The sequence below is a fragment of the Thermobia domestica genome, chromosome 5 (assembly GCF_964235325.1).
Source record: "Thermobia domestica chromosome 5, izTheDome1.hap1.1, whole genome shotgun sequence".
In the NCBI taxonomy this organism is placed as follows: Eukaryota; Metazoa; Arthropoda; class Insecta; order Zygentoma; family Lepismatidae; genus Thermobia; species Thermobia domestica.
Window position 1 is genome coordinate 196796106 of NC_137458.1, and position 25507 is coordinate 196821612.

At 34.8% G+C, this 25507-nt stretch overlaps 1 protein-coding gene across 8 annotated transcripts in view; it reads right to left on the reverse strand.

Annotated features, from left to right (window-relative positions):
• ABCB7 (ATP binding cassette subfamily B member 7) overlaps positions 1-25507 on the reverse strand; it is a 786091-nt gene that overhangs the window by 645316 nt on the left and 115268 nt on the right. For all 8 annotated transcript variants that reach the window (XR_014131590.1, XM_081759542.1, XM_081759541.1 and 5 more), the window contains one exon: positions 24555-24773. Coding sequence is in view for 7 of the 8 variants with exons in the window: in XM_081759542.1 (XP_081615668.1) it covers positions 24555-24773 (219 nt within the window). In the remaining variant the exon portion in view is untranslated. The remainder of the gene's footprint in view (positions 1-24554; positions 24774-25507) is intronic.

Below are 25507 nucleotides of genomic sequence, written 5' to 3' on the forward strand. Positions count from 1 at the left end.
ACCATATTATGTACTATAGTCTTGCTAGTACCGTAATGAAGAGCTTAATAAGCGTGTACTTTACTATGAATTTCACCTCAATAAGTGATGTGATTCTACTACAGTATTAATTTTAGAGTTACAGATTAACAGGTTTTACATTTTCTCAAAATCTACGCATGAGCTTTTATACTCTTCCGTATATATATGAAAAACAAATCCATTCACTGACTGATCCAGTCATCAGCAGATCTCAGAGGTTACTAGGCGAAGAGCCTTCAAATTTGTAGAAATATTTCTCTTGCACCCTGGCTGTAGATAAGACAAGGAGAGATGGGAAAATTCTAGAATATTTTTTTGCCTCCGTTCGCCAGATCTCCGAAAGTATTTGAGGCAGAACCGTGAAATTGTCTATTAATATTCTCCTTACACCCTAGGCCGCAAATAAAGAGCGGTTTTGAGAATTGTATACCCTAAGAGCGGACGAGAGACTTAAATGCTTGTTGTAGCGTTCAACAGATCTCCGAAATTAATGCTTGTAGTGGCGTTCAACAGATCTCCGAAATTATTTCACGTAGAACCTTGTAATTTTGTATAAACATTCTCCTAGGATCCTAGCCTGCAAGGATGGCGAAGTTTCGGGAATTGCATATTCTTAGGTGGGATGGGGCTTAAATAGGATTTGTAGTATTTGCATTATTCACTTACATTTAATGTTGAAGACGATGAGGAATGGAATGCAAAGTGAGGAAGAGATGAAAATATTATCTGCGGTAGCACAGGAGTTGGACGCTACTTGATGTCTCTACCAAAAAGTATATTATTTGCATTCGAATAGAGGAAGAACAACCAAACTGTTCGAAATGAAGTTTTAAATAATAATTGTAACCTACCTCGAACGGCACTTTTATTACGTAACTTCGGTTATAATGAGTATAATCTGGGAGGCATGGGGTCACAATTTATGAGAAATTGAATATCTCACGAGCCCGTCAAGTTAGGGAGACGATGCTCGGCATATAAATTTCACATTACAAATAAGCGGACACGTATCCAACGTTTTCAAAAATTCCTGTCGTAAGAGGAGGGGGAGGGCATTCACTATATCTTAAAGGCACATTCAAGGCAATGTTATCTGTTATTTCTGACGGAATTATTGTAAAACTTCTGAACAGTTCGAAATTAATTTTCAAGCACAGTTGGTACATGCCTTGGACTAGGTTTTTATTACACTGCTTTCGTATTTAAGAGAATTAGAAATCGCTCAGAATATACGCCAAATTTACGCTCAAAATGCAGTACATCGCGAATAAATCAAGTTGAGAAGATGACACTGCCTATACACTTCTCATTACAGATATGTGCACTCGTGTCCAAGTGTTTACCAAAATTCCGAATTTACGGAGAGGAAAAGTTTTTTTTTTTTTTTCTTTCTTCCACATTGAAACAGATGTTCTCTGTTGTTCGTGGTCGCATCACGGGAAAACTTCTGAACAGCTTGAAATGACCTTTGGAATTTACTTAGTATCCACTTCAAGCTGTTTTTACCACCCTACTTGATTAAAGAGCGTTTTCTGAGGGTATAAGAGTGTTTCAAATGTATGCCAAAAGTTGAATGTTTCATGAGCCTCTCATATTAAAGAGTTGAAACTTGGTATATGAACCCTTATAAAGAACAAGCAAACACGAGACCCAACGTTTTCGAAAACTGGAAGAAGTGTTATCTTCATTAGTATATTCAATATATAAAAATGACATCGAGGTTGTCTGTTTCATCATCGCGTAAAACAGGTGATACGTTTGAATATATCTTCTAAGGAGAAGAGTGGCTTGAAAATAATGGCAGAAAATAGAGTATTACAGGAGCCCCTCAAGTTAGCAAAACTGAACTTTGTGTAAAAGTTCATCATTAAAAATACGTTAATTCTTACCCCAGCCCTTCCTCAAATTACACATTTAAGGAGAAAGGGGTAATTTATACAACTTGTTTCTTCACAATCAAATTGACGTATGTATCATCGGGGAAACGACTGAACCACTTGAAACGTTTTGAACGTAGCACTATTCTCGATTCGACTATTTATCACTCATTTTTATTAAACTGAGTGTTCTTAGAAGAAGGAGTTCCAAATGTACGAGAAAAAAAAAAAAAAAAAAAGAGTATCTTGCAGAACACGGTCGCTTACTCTGAGGGAAGAGCGTAGACTAAAAGGGTGAGAACAAGATCCTGAGACGAATATTCGGACCCAAGAGGAACCAAATGGGGAATGGTGGAAACTTCATAACGAGGAACTGCATAATTTATACGGTTTACCAAACATTGTTAGGGTCATCAAGTCTAGGAGGCTCAGGTGGGCAGGTCATGTAGCCAGAATGGAAGGCTTTCAAAGTTTTAACTAGAAATTCAGTCGGAAAACGACTATTAGGAAGACCTAGGCGCTGATGGGAGGTCAATATTAAGATGAATCACGCAGAAATAGCAATACAAAGTAGAAACTGGATCTAGTTAGCTAAGGACAGAAGTCAATGGAGAGCTTCTGTGAACGAAGCATTGAACCTCCGGGTTCCATATGCCATAAGTTAAGTTAGTAAGCAGGATATTTCTAGCTTATCAAAACATCTATTTGAAGACAAACTTATCATCGAGAGACAGAATTGAATTTTTCCTGGCGACGTTATTTTAGTAAGTCTTCTCGAGCTATCAGCCAGGTGAAGGTATTGACATTCGACTTTTCGAATGCAGACTATGCATTCATCTTCAGGGATTGTGATAAAGAGATCGGAGATGTGGGTATGTATATATGGTGCCTATTTAGGGGTGGAGCTATGAATGGGAGCTTGTGATTGGCTGAGTGAAATGCTGCTTTCTGATTGGCTGAGGGATGTTGGCTCCTGACTGGCTGTTGTGGCTACGAGAAAAGTGGAGCAGAATGGATGCCTCTCCTTTCTTGATATTCTTGTTCGCTGTAGACTTGACGGATTAGGACACAGCGTGTATAGGGAGCCTACACATACGAATCTTTATTTCAATGCAAGCAACTTCTATCACAAGTCACAACGTCCTACAGTGCTAAACTGCTTGACCCACAGAGCAGTCTCCGTAAGTGACCAGGAAAGTATACAAGGGGAATTCAACCTTCTTCGTCCGACACTACAAGACAATTGCGACTGTCTTACACATATCAACACTGCCATAAGAAGGGCCGTTACTTCCCAATACAAAGTGATCAAAAAAGTCAAGAATGAGGATTATCTCTCTCCTAGTGTATTGTCTTTCATCGGCCGCACCTCTGGTCAATTCAGTAGAATACTTGCTAAACATGGTATAAGAGTTATTCATAAACCTCCAGCCAACATCAGGTCATTACTCAAACCAGTAAAAGACGACTTTCACCTGCCAGGGTGTCTACTGAGTTTCATTTTCAAAATTCCAGTACATTTCCAGTATATTCAACATAACTGTCAGCAAAATTCCTGTACCTAATACAATGATTTTTTTAAAGTTCTTTAGGAATAATCACACTCTTGATGATTTCAGGTTTGTAATTGTTTTGCCATCAAAAAAATATTTTATTTTTAATAAATTTAGTTAACCTTGATTTTTTGAAATATAATGATTTTTTAACATTTTTTAAAGGGCCTCCCAACTCCTCTCACAGCTCTCCACTCCACCAGTTGCTTTAAATGTCTAATTACAAAATGCATACAACTCTTGCTTTGGAAAAATTTACAGTCTCAATGAATACAAAATTGTTTCTAAGACGATTAAAACAATTAAAAAAAAGTATTGTTGACAAATTATCAGTTTCTTGATTTTTCCAGTATGTGGATCAAAATTCCAGTATATTTCCAGTATCAGTAGACACCCTGCCTGCGCACTCCTGGTGTATATCGTGTATCATGTGAATGTGGCAGATCATACATAAAACAAACTGAACGTAATAGAACAAGGATGCAAAGAACGCAAGAGCTACATAAAATTTCAGCAACCCGAAATTCAGGACTAGCATGGCATAGCCTGGAGTTTGGACACAGAACTGAGTTTACAAATACCACCATAGTAGCCAGCTGCAGCAATTTTTGGGACAGAATAATAAAGGAAGCCATAGATATCTCACGTGAAAGGAACAATCTCAATAGAGAAAGTTTCAACTCAGCCTATATGGTCGGCCCTTTTGAGCAAGAAAGAACAGACATTCAACAAAGCCATTTCTCGTAGCCATAACAACAGCCAATCAGGAGCGAGCATCCATTAGCCAATCAGAATCCAGCATTTCATTCAGCCAACCACAAGCACCCATAGCTCCACCCCTAAACAATCATCATATATACATGCTTACATCTCCGATCTCTTCAATCAATTCACACTTAAGTGAAGGCATCTCTCCACGAATTAAGAAAGGCAAACACAGTCCGCGCGAAATTCGAACAGCAGTGCACGAACAGGCAATGGACGGATAGTTCGCTCTAAGTACAGTGTTAATTACCAACATCCGGTTAGGATACTAATAACCAGTGTTAATTACCAACGCTCGGTTAGGTCATATGATTAACACTACAGGCTCTGCCGGTCTTTATCAAGACCAGACTTAGACTCTTACAAAGAATTGTTCTGTTCTTCTAAAAACCGTACTTATCCGGCTCTTTTTTGAGCCAAGAGCTAATGTGTTTCCTCCTTCCCCGACAGTGCTGAAGTTTGACAAGGATCGTTCTGTTCTTCTAAGAACAGTACTTATCCGGCTCTTTTTTTTAGAGCTAACGTATTTCTTCCCTCCCCGACAGTGTTGACGTTTGACAAACCGAAGGGAGGAGTTTAAACTATTTGCACTCCTGTCCCTCTTGAGTGATCGAGCACAGAGTAGGCACTCATATATGTACAGGCATTGCCGACAGTCGGTGTTGCAAGTAGGATAAACTTATCCCAACGGGACGATTCATCTGTATTGCACACAAGAACACACTCACATACATTTAACATCGCACCTCTGGATACCAAGGAGTTGCTTACACATACAAATCACACACACCACAACCTTCTCCTTAACACCGGAAAATAAGCCATCAAGAAGCATTCACAAAGAACATGAACACTACACGAAATACAAAGAGTAGAAATCTCATACGCCAGACAAACCAAGAGGAACCATACCAGGAGACTCTCCCTAAAAGCAAGAGAAAACAACGGAGACAACTACAGTTATCTCCTGAGGCGACAACAACCACACCTGACAGAGTACCTTCTTCTAATGAAGAGAAACCATCAGAGGCGTCATCTTCACCTAACTCAGATTCTTCAAACTCCATCAACAGCTACACTGAAGCAACAAAATCTCCAACATATACCATATATAGAAACGAAGATGACTCAACGACAAGAACAGATATTCCTTCGTAAAAATTCCAATCACGATTCCCAAACGAAGAATACCGGAAACAGACAAGCACCAACATGAGATAAACGCCAGAGAGAGAGACACAATACAAACGCTCACACCCAGAATTCATGACCTCAACAAAGAACCAACAAGAGGAAAGAAAACAAATGTATACCGGAATCCCACTCAGAAAGGGCCTGGGGGACGCCAAGAACTGAACAGAGCAACACTCGGAAGAAAAACAGAAAACTCCGATAGACAGGACACCGAAGAGGTCACAATCCAGAGAAATTAAACGAACTCCTAAACTTAGGATACCAGAAGCAGTCAAAAACCAATATGAAGAAAACAGAAAAAGACTCTCAGAAACAAGAACAAAAGGTCTACTCAATCACTATATTTAATATAGATCCACAAAAAACTACGCCATTGGTCTTGCAAAGGGAAATCAATTCCAGAATACCTAATGTAATGGTTACCATATATAATGTAACTCGCAACAATGGTATTAAAATCATTTTCCAAAATAAGAAGGTCAAACTACGATTTCTTGATGGATTTCGAATGTCAGAGTTCGGTCGTCATGCGCAATGGAACACGAACGACTATAACAAAATAAAGTCACCAAACAACGAATACAGACGGGCAACATTTACATGTGTTGTCAGAGGAGTCTCGACATATGAAGACATTGAAGAAATCAAACAAGACTTAAAAGAACAGAATATAAACTTTACTAATGTAATCTGTAGCAATCTGAAGATTACTACGATGAGTTTGGAGCTGTGAAATTTTCAATCAGTATTTTTGGATCATCCTCCATGTGATGGACTGACAGATAAAATGAAAATATTATATCTATATATATAAAAGAGAACGTACAAATCCTTTGTCCGCTCATCACGCTAATACGGCTGAACCAATTTCTTTTATTTTTGGGGGGTTATTAGGATTTGGACCCTAGATGGTTTTTATCATATCACTTTAATTTTCAATTACCAGTGTCTTGAGATAATTGACCATTCAGGTGTCCATTACGTACAAATCCTTTGTTAGTTCATCATAGGTATAAAAATAAACGTATGTATATGCAACCCGCATGACCGTGTCACTCGGCGGGTTAACATAAATGACAGGCGTTATAATGGTTTTTATCATATCACTTGAAAGCGAAAAAGTAAAAATTATCTAAGTAACAAAGTTTATTGCGTTCGGGGGTGACCGCAGCGAAGCGGGGCGGGTTAACATAAATGACAGGCGATATAATGTTAACATTTACTGCAATCATCTATGGTTTTTATCATATCACTTGAAAGCGAAAAAGTAAAAATTATCTAAGTAACAAAGTTTATTGCGTTCCGGGGTGACCGCAGCGAAGTGGGGTGAACGCTGCTAGTTTTAAATAAGGACAAAAAATATATAATAATTACCCGATTAATGTGTGAAAATATCTCATTGAATACCTTGAATACTTGTTTGTAATGTTTCTAGATTTACTTCTTTTTAGAAAAAGAAAAAAAGTTAAAAAGAAGAGCTGTCTGTTAAAAGCACTTTCAAGGTTGTGACGTAGTTGTGTTGTTTGTTGGCGCGAATGGTTACCTTACGTGGCTTCTGGCGTTATGCACTCGGGCAGTTGCCGCGTCGAATCCCTTCTGAACACTTGGAATAGAAAGGAAAGAAGAGTACCTATGATAGTAGTGTTACTTCACGTCTAAAGTCTACCTTTTCAATGCGAGTGAATACAAACGATTTTCTAGGTAATAACGTGTTCTTTTTCCTTCGCTGTCTTTTATTTGATTAAGAATTATTTGAGTTTGCTTTCCAACTGTTATTAGAAGTGACCTATTAACATGTCACTGAATTCTTGGTATTTTTGAGAGGGAAGTAAGGCCGAATCTAAGCACGAATGGTGGCAGCATCTAATTGGTAAGTACAGAAGTAGTTGTAATAATTAACAGAACCCGATACCTTATTTTACCCGGTTTATTTAATGCAACTAATGGTCTTGCCAATTAACAAATAAGTAGTGATTAGATCCCGATAGTAGTCGTTTAACCTTTTGGAAAGTAAGCTGTATAATCGAATGTTTTAGCTAAAATTTAATATTCGTGATTCCGATTTTGTATTTGATTCTGATTAATTCGATTACAGACTTGAATGCTATTGCTTGTTGTTTAAACTTTCTCGGGGTTTTCTTATTTTCCTTCAGATTACGATTTGTTCTTGCTCTCGCTATTTGCATATTCGTTAACTTAGAATCTAGCTTTTCGGCACAGTTTGGAGATCGGTTTAAAGTCGTGGTTAAATACTATTGTATTTACTTGGTTAATTTGATCTTTATATTTCGCCTTATATTGAGCAACCTTTTGAAATTGCTTAAAATTTGTCTTGATGTTAATGAAAGCATGAAGAATAGAAACTTCATTTATTATATTTAGATAAATTTTGTTAAGTTGTAAATTTGCAATACTAGTAATTCAAAATTGGAATTGAATTTTTCTTGCTGTTAAATAATATTGAAAACATTCTTGTTATTTTATTCACGTTTACAAAGTTATTTACTCTATTAACGTAATAAAATATTCAACAGTTTTTTTTTTTTTTTTTTTTTTTTTTTTTGCATTTCAATGACCGACTAAATATGCCCGTAATATTTGAGTTACCTTTGAAGAATTTGAAGAATGAAGAGTTACATTTGAAGTATTTATAATTTCTGATTTAAATTTATTTATCAGCATTCAGTTTTTTTTTTTTTTTTTTTTTTTTTCTGGAGATTTGTAGTCTTATTATTGGGGAATTTAATTATTCCAGAACCAGAACCGAGTCATATGGTTAGTTTGGCTGGTCTTGATGTGTTATTAATTTATTTAAGACAGATGTCAAGCAACCAGTGGCTATAGGTTCGTTACAAGTTCGACGCGGCAACTCTCCTCAAAATTTTGTGGCATCTCTCCTCGTATTTGGTTTGGCAATTAAACTTCTTTTTCTCGCGATTGTATGCTACTGGTTGAAGTTGTAAAGAGGAAATTAGGGTTTGTTTACTTTAAAAAGAGAAGATCAGTTACTTCGGTATTGTATAGAAAATCCAACCAGCGAGTAAACCTAATTTGTTTGTGGTAGAGTAAGACCCGGGGGATAGTTTCTATAGTATCTTGTAGTTTGGTTAGATTTAGTAGAAGTTTACTAGTAGTTTATGAATAATTTATATGCATTTCTCATTATTTTGTTTATTTTATTTTTGCGAAATTGTGTTATTAATATGTTCAACAATAATTATATTAGTATTGATATACCGAAAGGTGATTCAAGTTTCGAATTTAATACGATAGATCAAACAGGAATTATTGAAAGTGATTTTGGATAATTAACCATGAGTTTGACCTCACCTAATAGAGATTTGTTATTATATGTTCATTCGAGAGATAACAGAAATTTTAATTTCAATAGTCCTAGTGACAGTAGGTCAGAAGAAGCTCGAAATCAACGTAATTTGTTTAGTTTTTATAAAGGCTCAAGTTTAGAGGACCCTATTATTAGAAATTTAAACCTTTTAGCTCAACCTCCTTCAACAACTCATAGGTCGTATGAAAGAATTAGGTTTAATTCTAGAAGGGTTTTTTCAGAGAATGATCAGGATATTGGTTTGCCGTCTTCAACTTCGAATTTAGTTAGAAATGCTCAGTTAGCATGCGTAGTAATTTAAACCCTTTAAGTAAGAATTGTTCAAACATTGGCAGTTTACATAATCGACAGGTAGGATTTACCTCCTGAAAGTTCTCAATCTGTACGTCAGAGCAAGAGCTTTGATAAATATCAGCAACTTAATCAATATTATAGGAGGGTTTCAGCTATAAAAAATTCTACGCCTGTTAATATTTATAGCAGGGGGAACTCTGTTCAAGTTAATAATAGTGGTTAAAGATCTTGTGAGGATTGTTCAAAAAAGAAATGAGCAAGAGAGGGAATTAAGATCAAAGGTAATTACTGTGATCAGTTTATATTTCAAAAATTTAACTTTTGGATGAAAAATTTAAGAATTTCAAAAGAATTGATGAGAAAAAGAGTTACATTATTTTTAATTTATTAGTTAATTTAGAGCAGATTAGAGAATATATTAGCTTCAGTTTAAATGATATTTATAGAAGGGGAATTTTTAGAGGAAATTCAACGAGGAATTTATTTAACTCCTTGGGTTCTGTTTAAAAATCAGATCTTCGAGAAATTCATTACTAACTCTGTTAAGCATACTTTAATATCTGAAAGGCTTTTTCGAAAGCAAAAATTGAATGAGACGGTGGATCATTACAATGATATTTATTATAAAGCTTTAATTTTAAACTGTAATGAAAATAAAGGTCAACTGATACGCACAATAGTTGATGGTACGTATCTAGCTGTACGATTTAGAATGTTCGGTCTTTCTGTTCCGCGAAACTTGGAAGAACTTAGAAGAATTTCTAATGAATTTTCAAAAATTGTTCGAGATCAAGCTGATTATAATAAGAGATTAGGAAATAAAGCGAATACTTTTAATAATTCAGTTGCTTTAGTAAACAGAAAAGATAAGAAATATCCTCTAAAATGTGATAATAGTGAGCATGTTGGACATGAATAATCAGAGATAAAAATCGATGTAAACATTTTGAATCATCAATGAACTCTATTACATGTGAGGGAACGATTTCTCAGAATGTTGTTACTCCTTCGCAATTATACGGAACAGCAGCAACCTTTGTGAATGTTCAAATAAATAAGAATTTAATTCGCGCTTGTTTAGATACCGGATCTTCTTATAATTTGCTTACTTTGTCGTTGATAGAACGTTATGGGGTTGCGCATCATCTTGAAGAAACAAATCCAATTTCAATCCATGTACCATTGGAATCAGTGTACGAGTCTTGTAAAGTAAAACTCAATATTAATCTTTCTGGATGGTTCGAAAGAGTCAGTTTTCTGGTAGTGAATGATTTACCGTGTGATTGTTTGCTCGGAACTACATTTCTGAAAAGTACATTTTCAGCTGTGGACTTCGCTCGTGGAAGATTAAATTTACGTAACAATCGCAAATCAGTGATTTTGTATTTTAGTGAAGATACTTCAAATTTAGATCCATCTATTCGGAAGTCTCATCCTGGATTTAGGGCAGTTGATCGTGCTGGCCATAATTTCGAAAGATTAGATCGGAGCGACGGTGGATCTCAAAAATCAATTTCCTTGTTCTTTTGTGATACATCATCATGGAGTGATAGATTTAGACCAGGAGACTCCGTAGGCCAGTTGAGTCATCATGGGATGTTGGAAATGGTACAACCACTGCAGCAGAAATGCGGCTCATTTGATGTTGGAGTTCAATGTGACATTGAATTATCAGAGATTGAACGGCAATTATTAAGGGTATCTACTTAATAATGGGAGTTGCATTTTAGCAAGAATTATTGAGAAAATCCTTGGTGATATGAAAGTTTTAGGCGTCAAATCGTATTTTGACATCCTAATTTCAACCGAAGACATTGGAACGCATAAGCAAATTCTATAATTAGTGCGAGAAACATTAAGAAAATATGGAATAACAGTTTCTCCTGATAAGAGTGTTCTTTTGCAAAAAGATTAAGTATCTTGGGCTTGAAACAGATGGAGATATTATAGAAATAGATCCGTCCAGAGTTGTAGCAATAAAAAATATTCCTCCACCTAGAAATAGATTCGGTGTTCAAAACATTTGTGGATTTTTTTCTTATTATGCTAGATTTTGTACTGGACTTCAGAAACTTATGGGCCCGTTAAGTGAATTAAAATCAACAAAAAAGAAATTTGAATGGACCCTTCAACATCAAAAAAATTTGAATCATTTGAAGCAATTACTAATAGATAATATTTTAAAAACTCCTGATTTATCCAAAGTTTTTTATTTACGTCGACGGGGGAGGAAAAACGATTGGAGGCTGCGTTTCACAAAGGGACACGAATAATAACCTTGTACCCGTCTTGTTTTCAGTAAAAAACTAACGGAAGCAGACACAGGAGTATTTACGAGATAAAGTTCTTCAGCCTTGTAAAAACCATTTATAGGTTTCGTCATTATCTCGTAAATGATTTCGTGCTTTTTACGGACAATAAAGCATTATCCTGGATTTTAGGAAATTCAAAACGGTTTTTAAAATATGGACCATTAGTAGAAACTTTATGCCTGTTTTCCTTTACAATTAAGCACATTAGGTCCCAAGATAATATATTTGCAGACCTTTTAACAAGGATGTATGATCCGTATGAATTCTTCAAGTTGATGGACCACTTGATATGGCCATTATGAAGAAAAACTTAAAGGTAGCAAATTCTTGGCATTTGCCATTGGACCTTTGCACGAATTATAAAAATATCCTGTATTAAGGAATATTATGGAAAGGTTAGAATACGGCGAAAATATCCGTAACTATATTTTGAATAATGGTATTCTAATGAAAAAGAGTAAGGCTTTAAATTCCCTTATAAGATTATAATTCCAGATAATTTGCGAAAATTGATTATTGAATTCTTTCACGACGATCAACTGACGGGAGGTCATACTGGGATTTTTCGCACGTTGAAAAAGATAATGCGAAGATATACATGGGACTCGGTCATATCTGATGTAAAAGGGTATGTAAGAACGTGTAAAACTTGTCAGCTGGTTAAAAGAGAATAATAAAAAGAAGATGGGTCCACTAATTTCAAAATTTTCGACAAGAGTAGGACAAAACGAAATGTTAGATGTAATTGGTCCATTACCAGCTTCCAATGCATACAAATTGGAAGTTTATAATGGAAATAATGCTTCCAGATTTGTTTTTCTGGAAAAACTAAGAAGTTTAAATTCACCGGTTATTTGTAATCCCTTATTAGATGTTATTAGTAGGCTAGGAGTTCCGGAATCCGTGCCTACTGCTAATGCATCAATATTTGTTTCTACCAATTTCCGAGCATTTTTGTTCGGATTAGGTATAGAACATAAAAATCAGTCTTACCATGCGGAAGCAAACATTTCAGAAAGATTTATTAAAATTTTAAAATCTTCGTTAAGAGCTTATTGAGCAGAAAAGCAACATTTATGGTCGAACTTTGTGCCTGTTTTACAATATACCTTAAATATATGTGAGCATTCTGGTATCAAATCTATTCCTTTCGAATTGTATTTTGGACGTCCATTGAACACCCCACTAGAGCTTCGATGGAAGATTTGTGACCAAGAATTATTTACTCAGAAAAGTATTGATTTATGGCGCAATGCTTTATTAAATATGGAAAAGGCTTAGTTAAAGACGAAAACGCTGTTATCAAAAATTGGAGGTCCAGTAGTGGTTCCAGTGAATGATTAAATTCTAATAAAATCCCATATTAAGTCTTCAATGTCGGAAAATATTACGAAATCATTAAGTTTTAAGTGGGACAGACCGTTTGTTATACGGAGGTTTTTAACTCACAATACTCTTTTGGTCTCTGATCTCGAAGATACTCGGAACTCGTATAGAAGAGTCCATGTGTCTGAGAAAAAATTTTCCGAGACCAGACACTTAGAAATTCTCATTTAAGCCACAACGTATGAAGATAAAGTTTATTCCTGGCTCGTTGGAAGATTTGTATGATACGAAATTTGGTAACAGTTGTAATATAATATATAAAATGAATTATTTCTGTTTTTTAGAAAATTAGGTATTGCTAATTAGTTGTGTCAATAAATATTTTAATGTTTATTTGAAATTTGGAAAATTTTAATGTGTTGAAATCATTTTAAAATTGTATAGCAGATCATGATGTGAGTAAAATAAACGTAAATTATAAAAATTAAAATGTTTTGAGATTTGAATTTTTTAAATAAATTAAAAATGAATTAGACCAAAGAATTTAGAAAATATTTTTTAAAAAAATGTATTTCAATGAGAATATGTAAATTAAACTCTAGTCAATTGAAAATATAAGAAATTATTAAAATGCAGTTTGATAACATAATTTGTATTTTGAGTTGAGTTGATTTTGAGTTTAACGTCCCTTTCAGCAGCGAGGCTATATGAAACGTGGACCTACTGATTAGCGTGGAATCCGAGTTGAGTTGACTTTGAGTTTTACGTCCCGTTCAGCAGCGAGGCTATATGAGACGTGGACCTACTGATTAACGTGGAATCTGAACCACATGAGCTCCCGCCGGGAATCGAACCCGGGTCTCCCACGCCAAAGGCGCGTACGCTAACCGCTTAGCCACGAAGGAGCTCAGCGTGGAATCCGAACCACATGAGCTCCCGCCGGGAATCGAACTCGGGTCTCCCACGCCAAAGGCGCGTTCGCTAACCGCTTAGCCACGAAGGAGCTCAACTTGTATTTTGAATTTGGAAATTTGTTATCGGCAAAGAATTGTAAAATGTAAAGCTTTGGATTTGGTGATTGATCCTTAGTATTAATGCTCTTTAAAACTATTTTTATGAGTTTTCCAGCCTCCTGTGACTCCCATTCTTCCCGAATTGATCTGGTAAAAAAAAAAAAAGTTCTTCGGATTAGAATTTTTTTCTTTGCAGAGGGTGATATGCAACAATCTGAAGATTACTACGATGAGTTTGGAGCAGGTTTTGGAAAAAAACGGGCTTTTTTCGGGTATTATCGGGTTTAATTGTTTTTTTGGGTTTAATTCGTTTTTTTTTCGAAATATTTCAATGCCTTTGGAGTAAAAGTGTTGAAATGTGATTTATATTTCAAGATTATCATTGTCACAATTTGCAACTATTTTCTATTCACTGATGTTTTGAAAAATGACCGTCATTTTGAAATTTTACGTTGGATCGGAGCCAAAATATATACAGCTAATTTAGTCTCTCTTGTGCTTCTACTCTGAAAATTTCGACTTAAAAAAGCCGAAAATTGAGGAATGGATACCCGGTATTTTGAAAAAAATGACCGCCATTTTGAAATTTTACGTTGGTATGCCGCCAAAATCTATACAGGAAATTTACTGTCTCGTGCTTGTACCCTGAAAATTTAAACTTAATAGACGGAAAGTGATACCCTGTTGTACGTGTGCTACAGACAGACGAACGAACAAATGTAGATCGAATCATCCCGGTACCTGTGACAATTCGCTAAATATGAACACCAAATATATTAATTTAGAACAACTCAATCTATAACTCATGTTTTATAAAATAAATTCTCAAAATGTCTTAAATAAAATTAAATATTTTCTAGCCTCAAATCAATGGTTTTATTGTTGAGGTTTACTTCCGATACTTTGTGCGTTCAATTACGGGAATTTCCCGAGCACTTCTTGCAAGACCATTCTCCCAGAAAATTAATTTAAAACAATTAAATATGCAGGGTGTTTCAAAACAACACCGACTACGTTTGGGAGGTGATTCCTGACACCAAGATAAGACAAAAAGTATAGATCAACCTAGGTGAACAAATGCTTCCTTTCCGAGTTATAAGCTGCCAAAAACATGAAAAAATGAACTTTAAAGGTCCATAGCTCCACAACTATGGAACCTACCAAATCGGGTCAGTCTTCATTTAGAAAATAATAAGTGCGCTATCCGAAAATACTTGTTTCTGAATCCTGTGGTGCTTCCGCAATAATTTTTATAGAGGTAGTTGGTGAGTACTTCAAATTATATGCCTGTAGCAAAACTCCCCTATAAAAATTGTTGCGTGAGTACCGCAGGATTCTGAATCGTGTATTTTTGGATAATGCACATCTTAGTTGCTAAGTGAAGTCTCGACTCGACTACTGTAGGTCCCAGTTTTGCGCTATAGACCTTTAAAGTTCATATTTTCGGCAGCCTATAACTCCGAAAGGAAGCATTTGTGCACCCAGGTTGGTCTATAATTTTTGTCTCATCTTGGTGTCAGGAATCATCTCCCAAACGTTGTCGTTGTTGTTTTGAAACACCCTGTATAATACATATTTCATAAAATAAATGTTTTAATATGTCTTAAATCACATTAAATATCTTACAGCGTAGAATAAATAGTTTTATTACGGGCGCGGTGCCTCAGTGGTAGAGCGTTCACCTGCGGTGCTTGGGGTCCTTGGTTCGATCCAGCTGGCGCCGTGTGGACTTTTTGGTGGACAAACACCGTGGTTTCTCGGGGGTTCTTCCGTCTCCTCCCACTTTTTTCATTCCGCCATTTCATTCATTTCTTATAATCACCGTATCCTTTAGCTTAATAGGTATAACCGTGGGACGTAAAACTGAGATTTCATTTTTTCAAATAGTTTTATTGTTGAAGTATTCGGTTCCGATGCTTTGTGTGTTTAATTGCGGGAATTGCGGGAAAGGTTTATGATTATTATTATTATTATTATTATTATTATTATTATTATTTTCCGAAAATGCAAGCTTTCTTTACTATACATGGAAACTTTCACTAGTACGGAAGTTTGAATTCAGCACTTGAAATAGTAAGCGTTACGTACTCTTCGAAACTCTGAGCATTAAGATTCTTAAATTTGAGAAGAATTTGTACGCTATTGCTGCTGTTGATTCTACAGAATGCTTATTTGAAAACTAGCAACAAATAAACCAAACTCTACTGAAGAATACTTGTGTTACCATCAAAGGTAATAAAAAATAATACTAATAGTTTTATTAATACACTACATATTTACTAATAGTACCAGCACCTATGGCTCTAAGCCCATCAGACGTATGAGGGATAATGTCCTTCAGCATCGCCGAGCGGGCGAGCACACTATTCACGGAAAGTATTTTCTAAAATATAAAATTGCATATTTTACTTCGAATAGGCTGTAAGCACAATCCATACATTAATTTGTTCTATAATTATCTCAATCTAAGGTATGGGTCTTTATATGCATCCAGTGCATTCAGAACTTTATAAAGGTCTAACGTTGAAAGTTGTATACCTTAAAGTGAAAACACCTAATTCACCCAAGGAAAGTCCAAAATTTGATAAAAATCACTTCCAATGTGATCACCTTAATTGCACCAATAATATACTAACGAAAAGCTCAAAAACCCAAGTGTTTTTTTTTCGGGCTGAGCCCACTTGGGCAAACCCTGGTTTGGAGCTGTGAAATATTCCATCAGTATTTTTGGATCACCCTTCATGTGATGGACTGACAGATAAAATGAAAATATTGTATTTTAAATATGGACAAAAAATATATAATAATTACCCAATTATTACGTGAAAATATCTCATTGAATACCTTGAATACTTGTAATATTTTTTCTAGATTTACTTCTTTTTAGAAAAAGAAAAAAGTTAAAAAGAAGAGCTGTCTGTTAAAAGCACTTTCAAGGTTGTGACGTAGTTGTGTTGTTTGTTTGCGCACGACTGATTAGCTTACGTGACTTCTGGCGTTATGTACTCGGGCAGTTGCCGCGTCGAATCCCTTCTGGGCACTTGGAACAGAAAGGAAAGAAGAGTACCTATGTTAGTAGTCTTCCTTCACTTCGATAGTCTACCTTTTGAATGCGAGTGAATACTAACGATTTTCTAAGTGATTAACGCATTCTTTATTCTTCGCTGTCTTTTGCCTGATTAAAGTATTATTTAAGTTTGCTTTTCAACTGTTATTAGAAGTAACCCATTAACATGTCACTGAATTCTTGGTATTTTTGAGAGGGAAGTAAGGCCGAATCTAAGCACGAATGGTGGCAGCATCTAATTGGTAAGTACAGAAGTAGTTGTAATAATTAACAGAACCCGATACCTTATTTTACCCGGTTTATTTAATGCAACTAATGGTCTTGCCAATTAACAAATAAGTAGTGATTAGATCCCGATAGTAGTCGTTTAACCATTTTGGAAAGTAAGCTGTATAATCGAATGTTTTAGTTAAAATTTAATATTCGTGATTCCGATTTTGTATTTGATTCTGATTAATTCGATTACAGTCTTGAATGCTATTGCTTGTTTAAACTTTCTCAGGATTTTGTTATTTTCCTTCAGATTACGATTTGTTCTTGCTTTCGCTATTTGCATATTCGTTAACTTAGAATCTAGCTTTTCGGCAGTTTAGAGATCGGTTTAAAGTCGTGGTTAAATACTATTGCATTTACTTGGTTAATTTGATCTTTATATACCGCCTTATATTGAGCAACCTTTTGAAATTGCTTAAAATTTGTCTTGATGTTAATGAAAGCATGAAGAATAGAAACTTCATTTATTATATTTAGATAAATTTTGTTAAGTTGTAAATTTGCAATACTAGTAATTCAAAATTCTATTAATATAATTGGTATTGAATTTTTCTTGCTGTTAAATAATATTGAAAGCTTTTTTGTTACATTATTCACGTTTACAAAGTTATTTACTCTATTATTGTAATAAAATACTCAAAATTTTTTTTCATTTTAATTTGACCGACTAAATATGCCCGTAATATCTGAGTTACCTTTGAGGAATAGTATTGATAATTTCTGATTTAAATTTATTTGTTAGCATTCATTTTTTTTTTTTTTTTTTTCGGAGATTTGTAGCCTAATTATTGGGGAAATTAAATTTAACTATTCCAGAACCAGAACCGAGTCGTATGGTCAGTTTGGCTGGTCTTGATGTGTCATTAATTTATTTATTCTTATTCAAGAATGATGTCAAGCAACCACTGACTATAGGTTTGTTACAAATCCGAATGATGTCTGACAAGGGTCTCATTCCTTTACCTCGGATATTTTCTAAAGATTCTGAAACTATAAATCATCTAATCACAAATGGGATTTGCATCGGATATCACAGATACAGACTTGAGAACTCAAAGAACCACAGGACGCCCCAATCCCTGTACCAGATGTTATGAATATGGCCATAACTCCTATAACTGTATCAACAGGATTATATGTTATCAATGTGGACAGCAGCACCCTCCTAACACGTGCTAGAAAGAAATGTCTAAACTGTTCTGTGCCACATGCAAATTAAATGGGTATCATAGGGCAATTCCATGAAAAGTGAAACCAAAATGGAAAATTATAGAAATCTTAAAGAAGTTAAGTGATACCCAAAATCAAAGATGAATACTTCTATTTTATCACTGCAAGTAGCATATAATTCAGAAAGAAAAGATACTGACATGATGTGACTTCAACGATAGGGAAAAGGAAATCAGAAAAAATAACAATGCTACATACATTATTTTCCTATTTGTGTCTTTAAATTAATTAAAGTATTTTGTTGCGTTGCATGTTTGTAACACATAAATCAATGAAAAATATACCTACGACGAACATTTTTATTTGTAAATGTGAGTTTGTTGAATTGCAAAAATCAGTTATGTGAAAGTACGAACGGAATGTTACGTTTGTAACAGATGTAATGCAAAACTTTTTATTGGTACTTTTCGCTGCAACGTGAAGTGAAGCAAGTGATGCTCTTTTGGTTTCTTAGAACAAACCTTCACGCAACTTCAAATGACTTTCAGCTGTTGTAGAATTTATCAGAACTCCGTTACAGATATAACACTCCATTCAAGTGAAAGTTGATTAATTGTAGTTTTTATGCGGTAAAGTGTTGCATGTTAAGCATTAAAGAACATTCAAGTTAAAGAACGTGTACGGAAGCATCGACAAAATCTGTCCGAAGAGCAAAAAGCTATTGCTAGAGAAGGAGAGCGATTGACGAAAAGGGAAATCCTGGCTAAAATGAAACCAGTCCAAGTAAAGAAGCATCAAGAAAATCAGCAGACAGTGAAGAAGCAATGAATGCGAGCGAAAGGTAGCAAGACTATTATTAGCAATTCACCAATCAAAGCATGAGTCCACAGTCACTTGGTAAAGCATTGGCTAAAGTGAAACTATCTCTACCAAGAAGTCCTACTAAACAAAAAGTTGTTATAGAAAAGCTCTTCAAATCATCTGGCATCTAACAGGAGAAAGATCTACTCATGGAAATGCTTTGCGTGATGACCAAAAGACATTGGCCATTATGTTTTATGAACGGGATATTACACCACGCACCAGTTAGAAAAGATACAATTGTGAACAGAAGTAGTGGATGGAAGGAAAAAGCTACAGAAGAAATACCTGTACATGATAATGAGTGAAGTTTATAAACTATTTAAATTAGGACATACAGTTTTTAAAATTGGTTTTCCATCTTTTGCTGCACTTCAATCTAACCATATACTGCTTTCATCAGAAATTCTAGCCAATGTCTGTATCTGCAGTTACCATACCAACATTGACTTTCTTCTTTCTAGCGTCACCAAAGCTATTAACAACTTTACATAAAAAGTAAACAACTCATAGAGACAATAGTTTGTGATAATGAAAAAAAAAAGTCATGCATGTTTGGCAAATGTGAGATTCTTAAAATCTTTGCTACACCCTTCAAATGACGCCATAAGCTGGCTCCAGTGGAAAACTGACCGGCTACAAACTATCTTTTGAAAGTTAAAATCATTCACCTTGAAAGTAATAGTAAAAAGGAAAACATTGGGAACATATTAAAGGCAGCATCGAATTTAAGAAACGTTACTGATCTCGCAGGAATACACGCAGAAACTGGATTCAGTTGACTAAGGACAGAAGTCAGTGGACAATTTGTATAAATGTGGTATTGGACCTTTGGCTTCGGGTTCCATAGGTCGCAGGGTGAACATTTAGTTACTTAGTACATTTATTCATATTTGTGTTTTCACAATGAAGATTGATTTTTATATTTATTATTTCTAATGTTAACTTGTTATATCTGCAGCGGCTGCGGTGGCTCAGTGGTATAGCATTCACCTCTGGTGCATGGAGTCCCAGGTTCGATCTCAGCTCGCGCCAAGTGAACTTTTGGTGAACAGCCACAGTGTGCGTGAGTTTCCTCGGGGTTCTCCCGTTTCGTCCCACTTTCCTTATTTCACTATTTCATTCATTCTCACCATCATCATCACCTTTAGCCTAGCCGGCATAACTGTGGGACGTAAAACTCAAAGATTTCATTTTAATCTCTGGGCCATGGATAAACGACTATTTTTTCAGGAAGAGGAAAAAAAAAAAAAAACTTTCCTCTACCGCCTGTGGCTTAGCAACCGCAAACTTCACTGCGGTTCGCAAAGACGTCAAACGCTGCCCGATTTCTAAACTGAACTAACAAAGGTTTCATTTTTCAAAAGGATCCTCTTTCCTTCAGAATGACATATAAAAAGAGCGAAGAGTGTAAATGCCTCTAAAAGGGTAAATATTCATTCTCAATTCCTGCAAGAGTCTTTGGTACTACAATATATAACTTAAGGCAGGTAGTAGGGTTATTTTTCTTTTTCCTCTTGAGTTTTATACTTTTCCGGATTTTGCAAACCATAATAAAATGAATCACATTCTTGTAAATTTAAACATGATTTTTTGAAATTTATATATAAAGGGGGGAGATAGTTTGGCTTAGGTCTTCTTCATCTATGAATGAGCAGTAACACATATAAAAAAGTTCAAGTTAAAACAGTTTTTTCTACTGTTTTGAAAGTTGAAGAAACGAATAGAAAGAAGGAAAAAATCTTAGCTTACAATGTTTTCTCAATAAACTTCGTTCCTTATAGAAAGATTCAATTTATTGTTTACAGTCAACAATAGTTCACTGGCGCAAATTCCGGAGGTATGAGAGGAACATGTCTCCCAATCTTGGAACTGGGGAGACTGTCCCTTTCAATAATGCTTTTTCTTTTTTTGAGAAACGTGATGATTTGTGAAGACATCCGAGACTAACTATGAATTTCCTTATTCCATCAGAACATTACGTCATCTGTTACATAGTATGGGGTTTTCGTATAAATCTGTGCCAAGAAAAAGCGCGAAATGTGAGTCCAATGAAGTTATTACTTACAGATACCGTTATCTCGAAGAAATTAAAGCTTACCGTTCCGCGGGATACTGTGACGTATACCTAGACGAAACTTGGTACGATAGCAAAACTTGTAAAATCAAAAATTGGTCTGACAACTCTTGACAATTGCACAGTTGCAATTTCGGACAAAAAAGGGGAAAGGATCGTTATTATGCACTTTGGTGGCCGATATGCTTTTGTGGATAGTTCCTTATTTATAACTCAAGAAAATGTCTGATGCTCCTCCTGTCGATTATCATGGTACAATAAACGCAGAGATTTTCTAGCATTGGTTTGGAAACTCCACACTAAAACGGTTAGAAAAGGTATCTTCTATATATTTGTATAATGCCCCTTCCCATACTCGTGTAATTAATCTGAAGCCTAATACTTCGTGGAGAAAAGAAACTATTCTTAATTATATGCAAATCTACAACAGTGTCATATCTAGTCCGGTCCCGGTAACACTTGTTCTCCAAATTATTGGTGAACAGGGTTGGCAAAAACCATGTTTTTTATTGAAAAAACCAAAAAACCAGGGTTTTTTGTTTAAACTCGATTTTTTTGGTTTAAACCAGGTTTTTTTTGGTTTAAATAATTTGCTCTATTTATTTATATCACATATGGACAGAAATAAGCTTGTTTCGCCTTGGTGTTAGTATGCAACAACCGAGTTATGCTGGAAGGAGTCACATAAGCTTAAAGCGGAATCCAAACCGCTTCTCGGCTTACATCTAAGAGAAATTGTCCTCCATTTGAACTCGAAACCGGGACTAATTGGCCACAAATGCGATACGTCTGCCGATTCACTCACGAAGGACTCCTGATAAAAATACGTTGACTGATCCTTACATATTTGTTAATATAATCGTCAAGAGTCATTAGGACAGAAGGACAAAAAGATAAACAATTGTACAAGTAGAACCATTATACAGAATTACATATGGACAATTTCAAAGTACTACAGAGTACAGAAGAACTAATTTTGTCCAAGTCAGTTCACTACGACTTTTATTAGTCCAAGTTAAAGAAATATAACGACTTACTTTGCATATCAGTAAGAAAAGTGAATAAATATACGAATTATTTGAGTCCACTTTGGCTCTGACCCATTTATACATAAATAATTACCAAAGATTCTTGTTATTTCAATAATTGCCTCCAGTGGGTTTTGTATGACCCCCCTCCCCAAAAAAGTACGGCATTTCGATGTATTTTATCAATAGTAAACATTATTAAAACGAAACAATGTTTAGAATTTTCCTTTTGTTGCATAACAATAATAACTAACTATAAAAAAAATCAGAAAAGAAACATCCATAAAGTTACATAAAAAAAGTTGCTTTTGTAATATAATCTCTTTGAGTAAAGAACGGGGAATTTAGGTCTGAATATAGTACGAATAATATATGGGAGTGAAACGTGATAACACACAAATGTGTTCATCAAGATTTTACGGATAGTTACATTTTTACGAACATTTTTCATTTTTTGGTTTAAACCAGTTTTTTTTTCTTCTTCAAAAAACCAGTTGGTTTAAACCAGCCAACCCTGTTGATGAACAACTGCCTGCGAAGGGAAAAAGGTACGCAATTAGACGAACTGGCAGCAGCATATGGGCATGTTGTTTTAAAATTACCTCCATATCATTGCGTACTTAATCCAATTGAAATAGTGTGCTCACGATTAAAACGGACGGTAGCATCCCAAAAGATGAAAGGCGAACCTCTACCAAAACTGGTGTCTTTATTAAATAGTGCATTCAACAGAATTAGACTTAACAATTGGGGAAATTACATAAGACACGTGGAGGATATTCAATCAGTTACAGAAATCTTCAGTCAACTCAAGTAGAGTTTTAGTTGAAATAACAGATTCATCAACAGACTATTCTGACTTAGATCAGGAGTAGCACTTTTCCAGGGGGGAGTAGTACTCCATAGTTTTTAATATTCTCTTATTTTCGTAGATCATGCACCTTATAAAATTTGTGGTTGCTTACTGCTCAATTAAATTTTTTTTCTTGTTTAAAATATTTGTATTCATGAATGGGCGAACATATATTTGCATGTTTTTACAGAATTTCCTATTTAAAAATAATTTCCCACTCTTGTAGAAGAATTCATATACAGTTAGAGTAATACGTGGCAGTTTTATTTTATTATCACTGGTAACACAATATATTTCTTTTTTCTTTATGATTCATTACCCGAAGACCGAAAATAACATAGAAGCAAAGTTATCTGATATACAACCAACAAAGAAGTGAAAATTTCAGGAGGGCTGAAAGTAGTCGAAGACGAACTAACCCTAGCTACAGATCTGATTTCGATATGAACATTAGTTAAAAAACCTGGGCGATATGTATCTTTAATTAATGCTAATTATTTAACACCTATCTCAATAAAGCATTTAAATTTCTTTTAAAAGTCAAGAATATAAAATTACTGAACAAGATGAAAATTTTTTTGAGATGAGGTGAAAAAGAATTCTTTGAGAATCGAGACAAGACTTCTTCAAACTTAACAAGACGTCTCTTCTCGTGGGCAACACTAGTCGGAATCGTTACCGCGCGTCCAATTGGGGTAATATACAATAAATCTAAACAACATTTCTTTAATATCGCCTATTTATTGGCTTCAATGATGAGAACCATAAACCCAGCCCAAGCCACTAACCTTAGGATACGTTTTCATGTAAGATATTTGCAAGCAATTGAATTATATTGATTTGAATACAACAGTAAAATATTTACATACAAGTCATCATTTTCACAATAGCCTGTTTTAAATTTTATTTTAAGTTTAGTTTACTGACGGCTTTATCAACCAAGTGCTAATCAAATTGCAATTTTCTGATATTTTGCACTAATGTTTGTTTTTAATTACCTGGGACTTTTTCTTCAATAAAAGTAAAATTATAAGTATAATATTATAGAAAATGACTACTTCTCCTTCTCAGCAACGGAATTTTTAAAATAAAATAACTTTAAGGATTCATGAGATACTCTATTCTTAGTAAAAGCTATTTGAACCCTCTTTTACTCCCTATAAGACACACTTTTAAACAAGCTATTCTTAGTCCTTGATTTTGTGACAAAGGAACATACTTACAAATTCATGTTTCTATCTATAATAGTTTGACTTAGTTATTGATGAGTAAGTCATTTCGATCTTTTCGTGGCCGCGACTTTATTTTTCATTTTTTGTTATATTTGCTCTTCCTTCCAATGCTTAGAATAAATTCAACTTCTGCCTTCGACCTTCGTTAAATAATCAAGAAGAATAAGGGTTACTAGCTAATTTTTGACATATCCTGAACATAAGGAATAGATCTGAAAATGAAGCTTAATAGTTAAAAACTTAGCTATACACACTACTATCAATTCAACCTATAAAATAGTAGTTAACTCACCTCAGGCCACACATATCGCATCATTCCTTTGATCATATCTCGACTTGTTACACTCTTGCCTTCTGGAAGCCCAATGGCATCTCTGGCAAGCAATGACGTACCAGGATGAAAACAATGACGTTCATTGTACATTGACGGCGTATATACTTTATGTAGCAAGTGCGAATGTGTGAAAGAGCTACATTCTTTTGTCCATTTTGCACCATTGCCACCATGAATCTGCAAAATATATACGTAAGAAGACAATAATATATTGCTTAATAATATATGAAAAGACTACACCATACAAATTGATTAACATGGTACAGAGTGTGAAAACTACTGTAAATATCTCCCAATTGTTTCTCATGTTCTCTGCAGATGCAATTCTGCGAGATATTAATATTTCTAATCACTCTTTAAAAATACTTTTTTGTTCTGAACAAGCACGGTTACCAAATACGAGTAAATGTTTTTACGATAAAAAAATCAGTAGTACGTAAATCTGGAGCAGAAAACCGTATTTCGCATTATTTTTCTCTTTTTTTATTTGGTAAAAGCTGAGTGGCTACTATGTGAAGAGTGCATGCTCGAAAATATACCCCAAAAAATATTATAAAATAACAAATATGTATTAAAAAAAAAAGAAAGAAAGAAAGAAAAAGAAAAAGGGAAAAAAAGCTCGATTGATTCTATTCTGGCAAACACGATTTCTCGAGGCATTTTGTAGCAACAGCTAGTAAACGAACTGCAAAATAGGTATAATTTCCACTAAATGAACTGGATCAAGAAATCTGTCAAATATACACTGACTTCTGTAATCAAAAATTCGTACGAAAATATAGAAATAAGAGGGGAAAAAAAACTCACGACTCGATGTGTCAAGCTACGGCAAAAATATCGAAGTATATGACACTATAAAACAGTTTACATTAATGCAACACCTATGAGTGTGTAGGTAGAGAGGCGGGGAA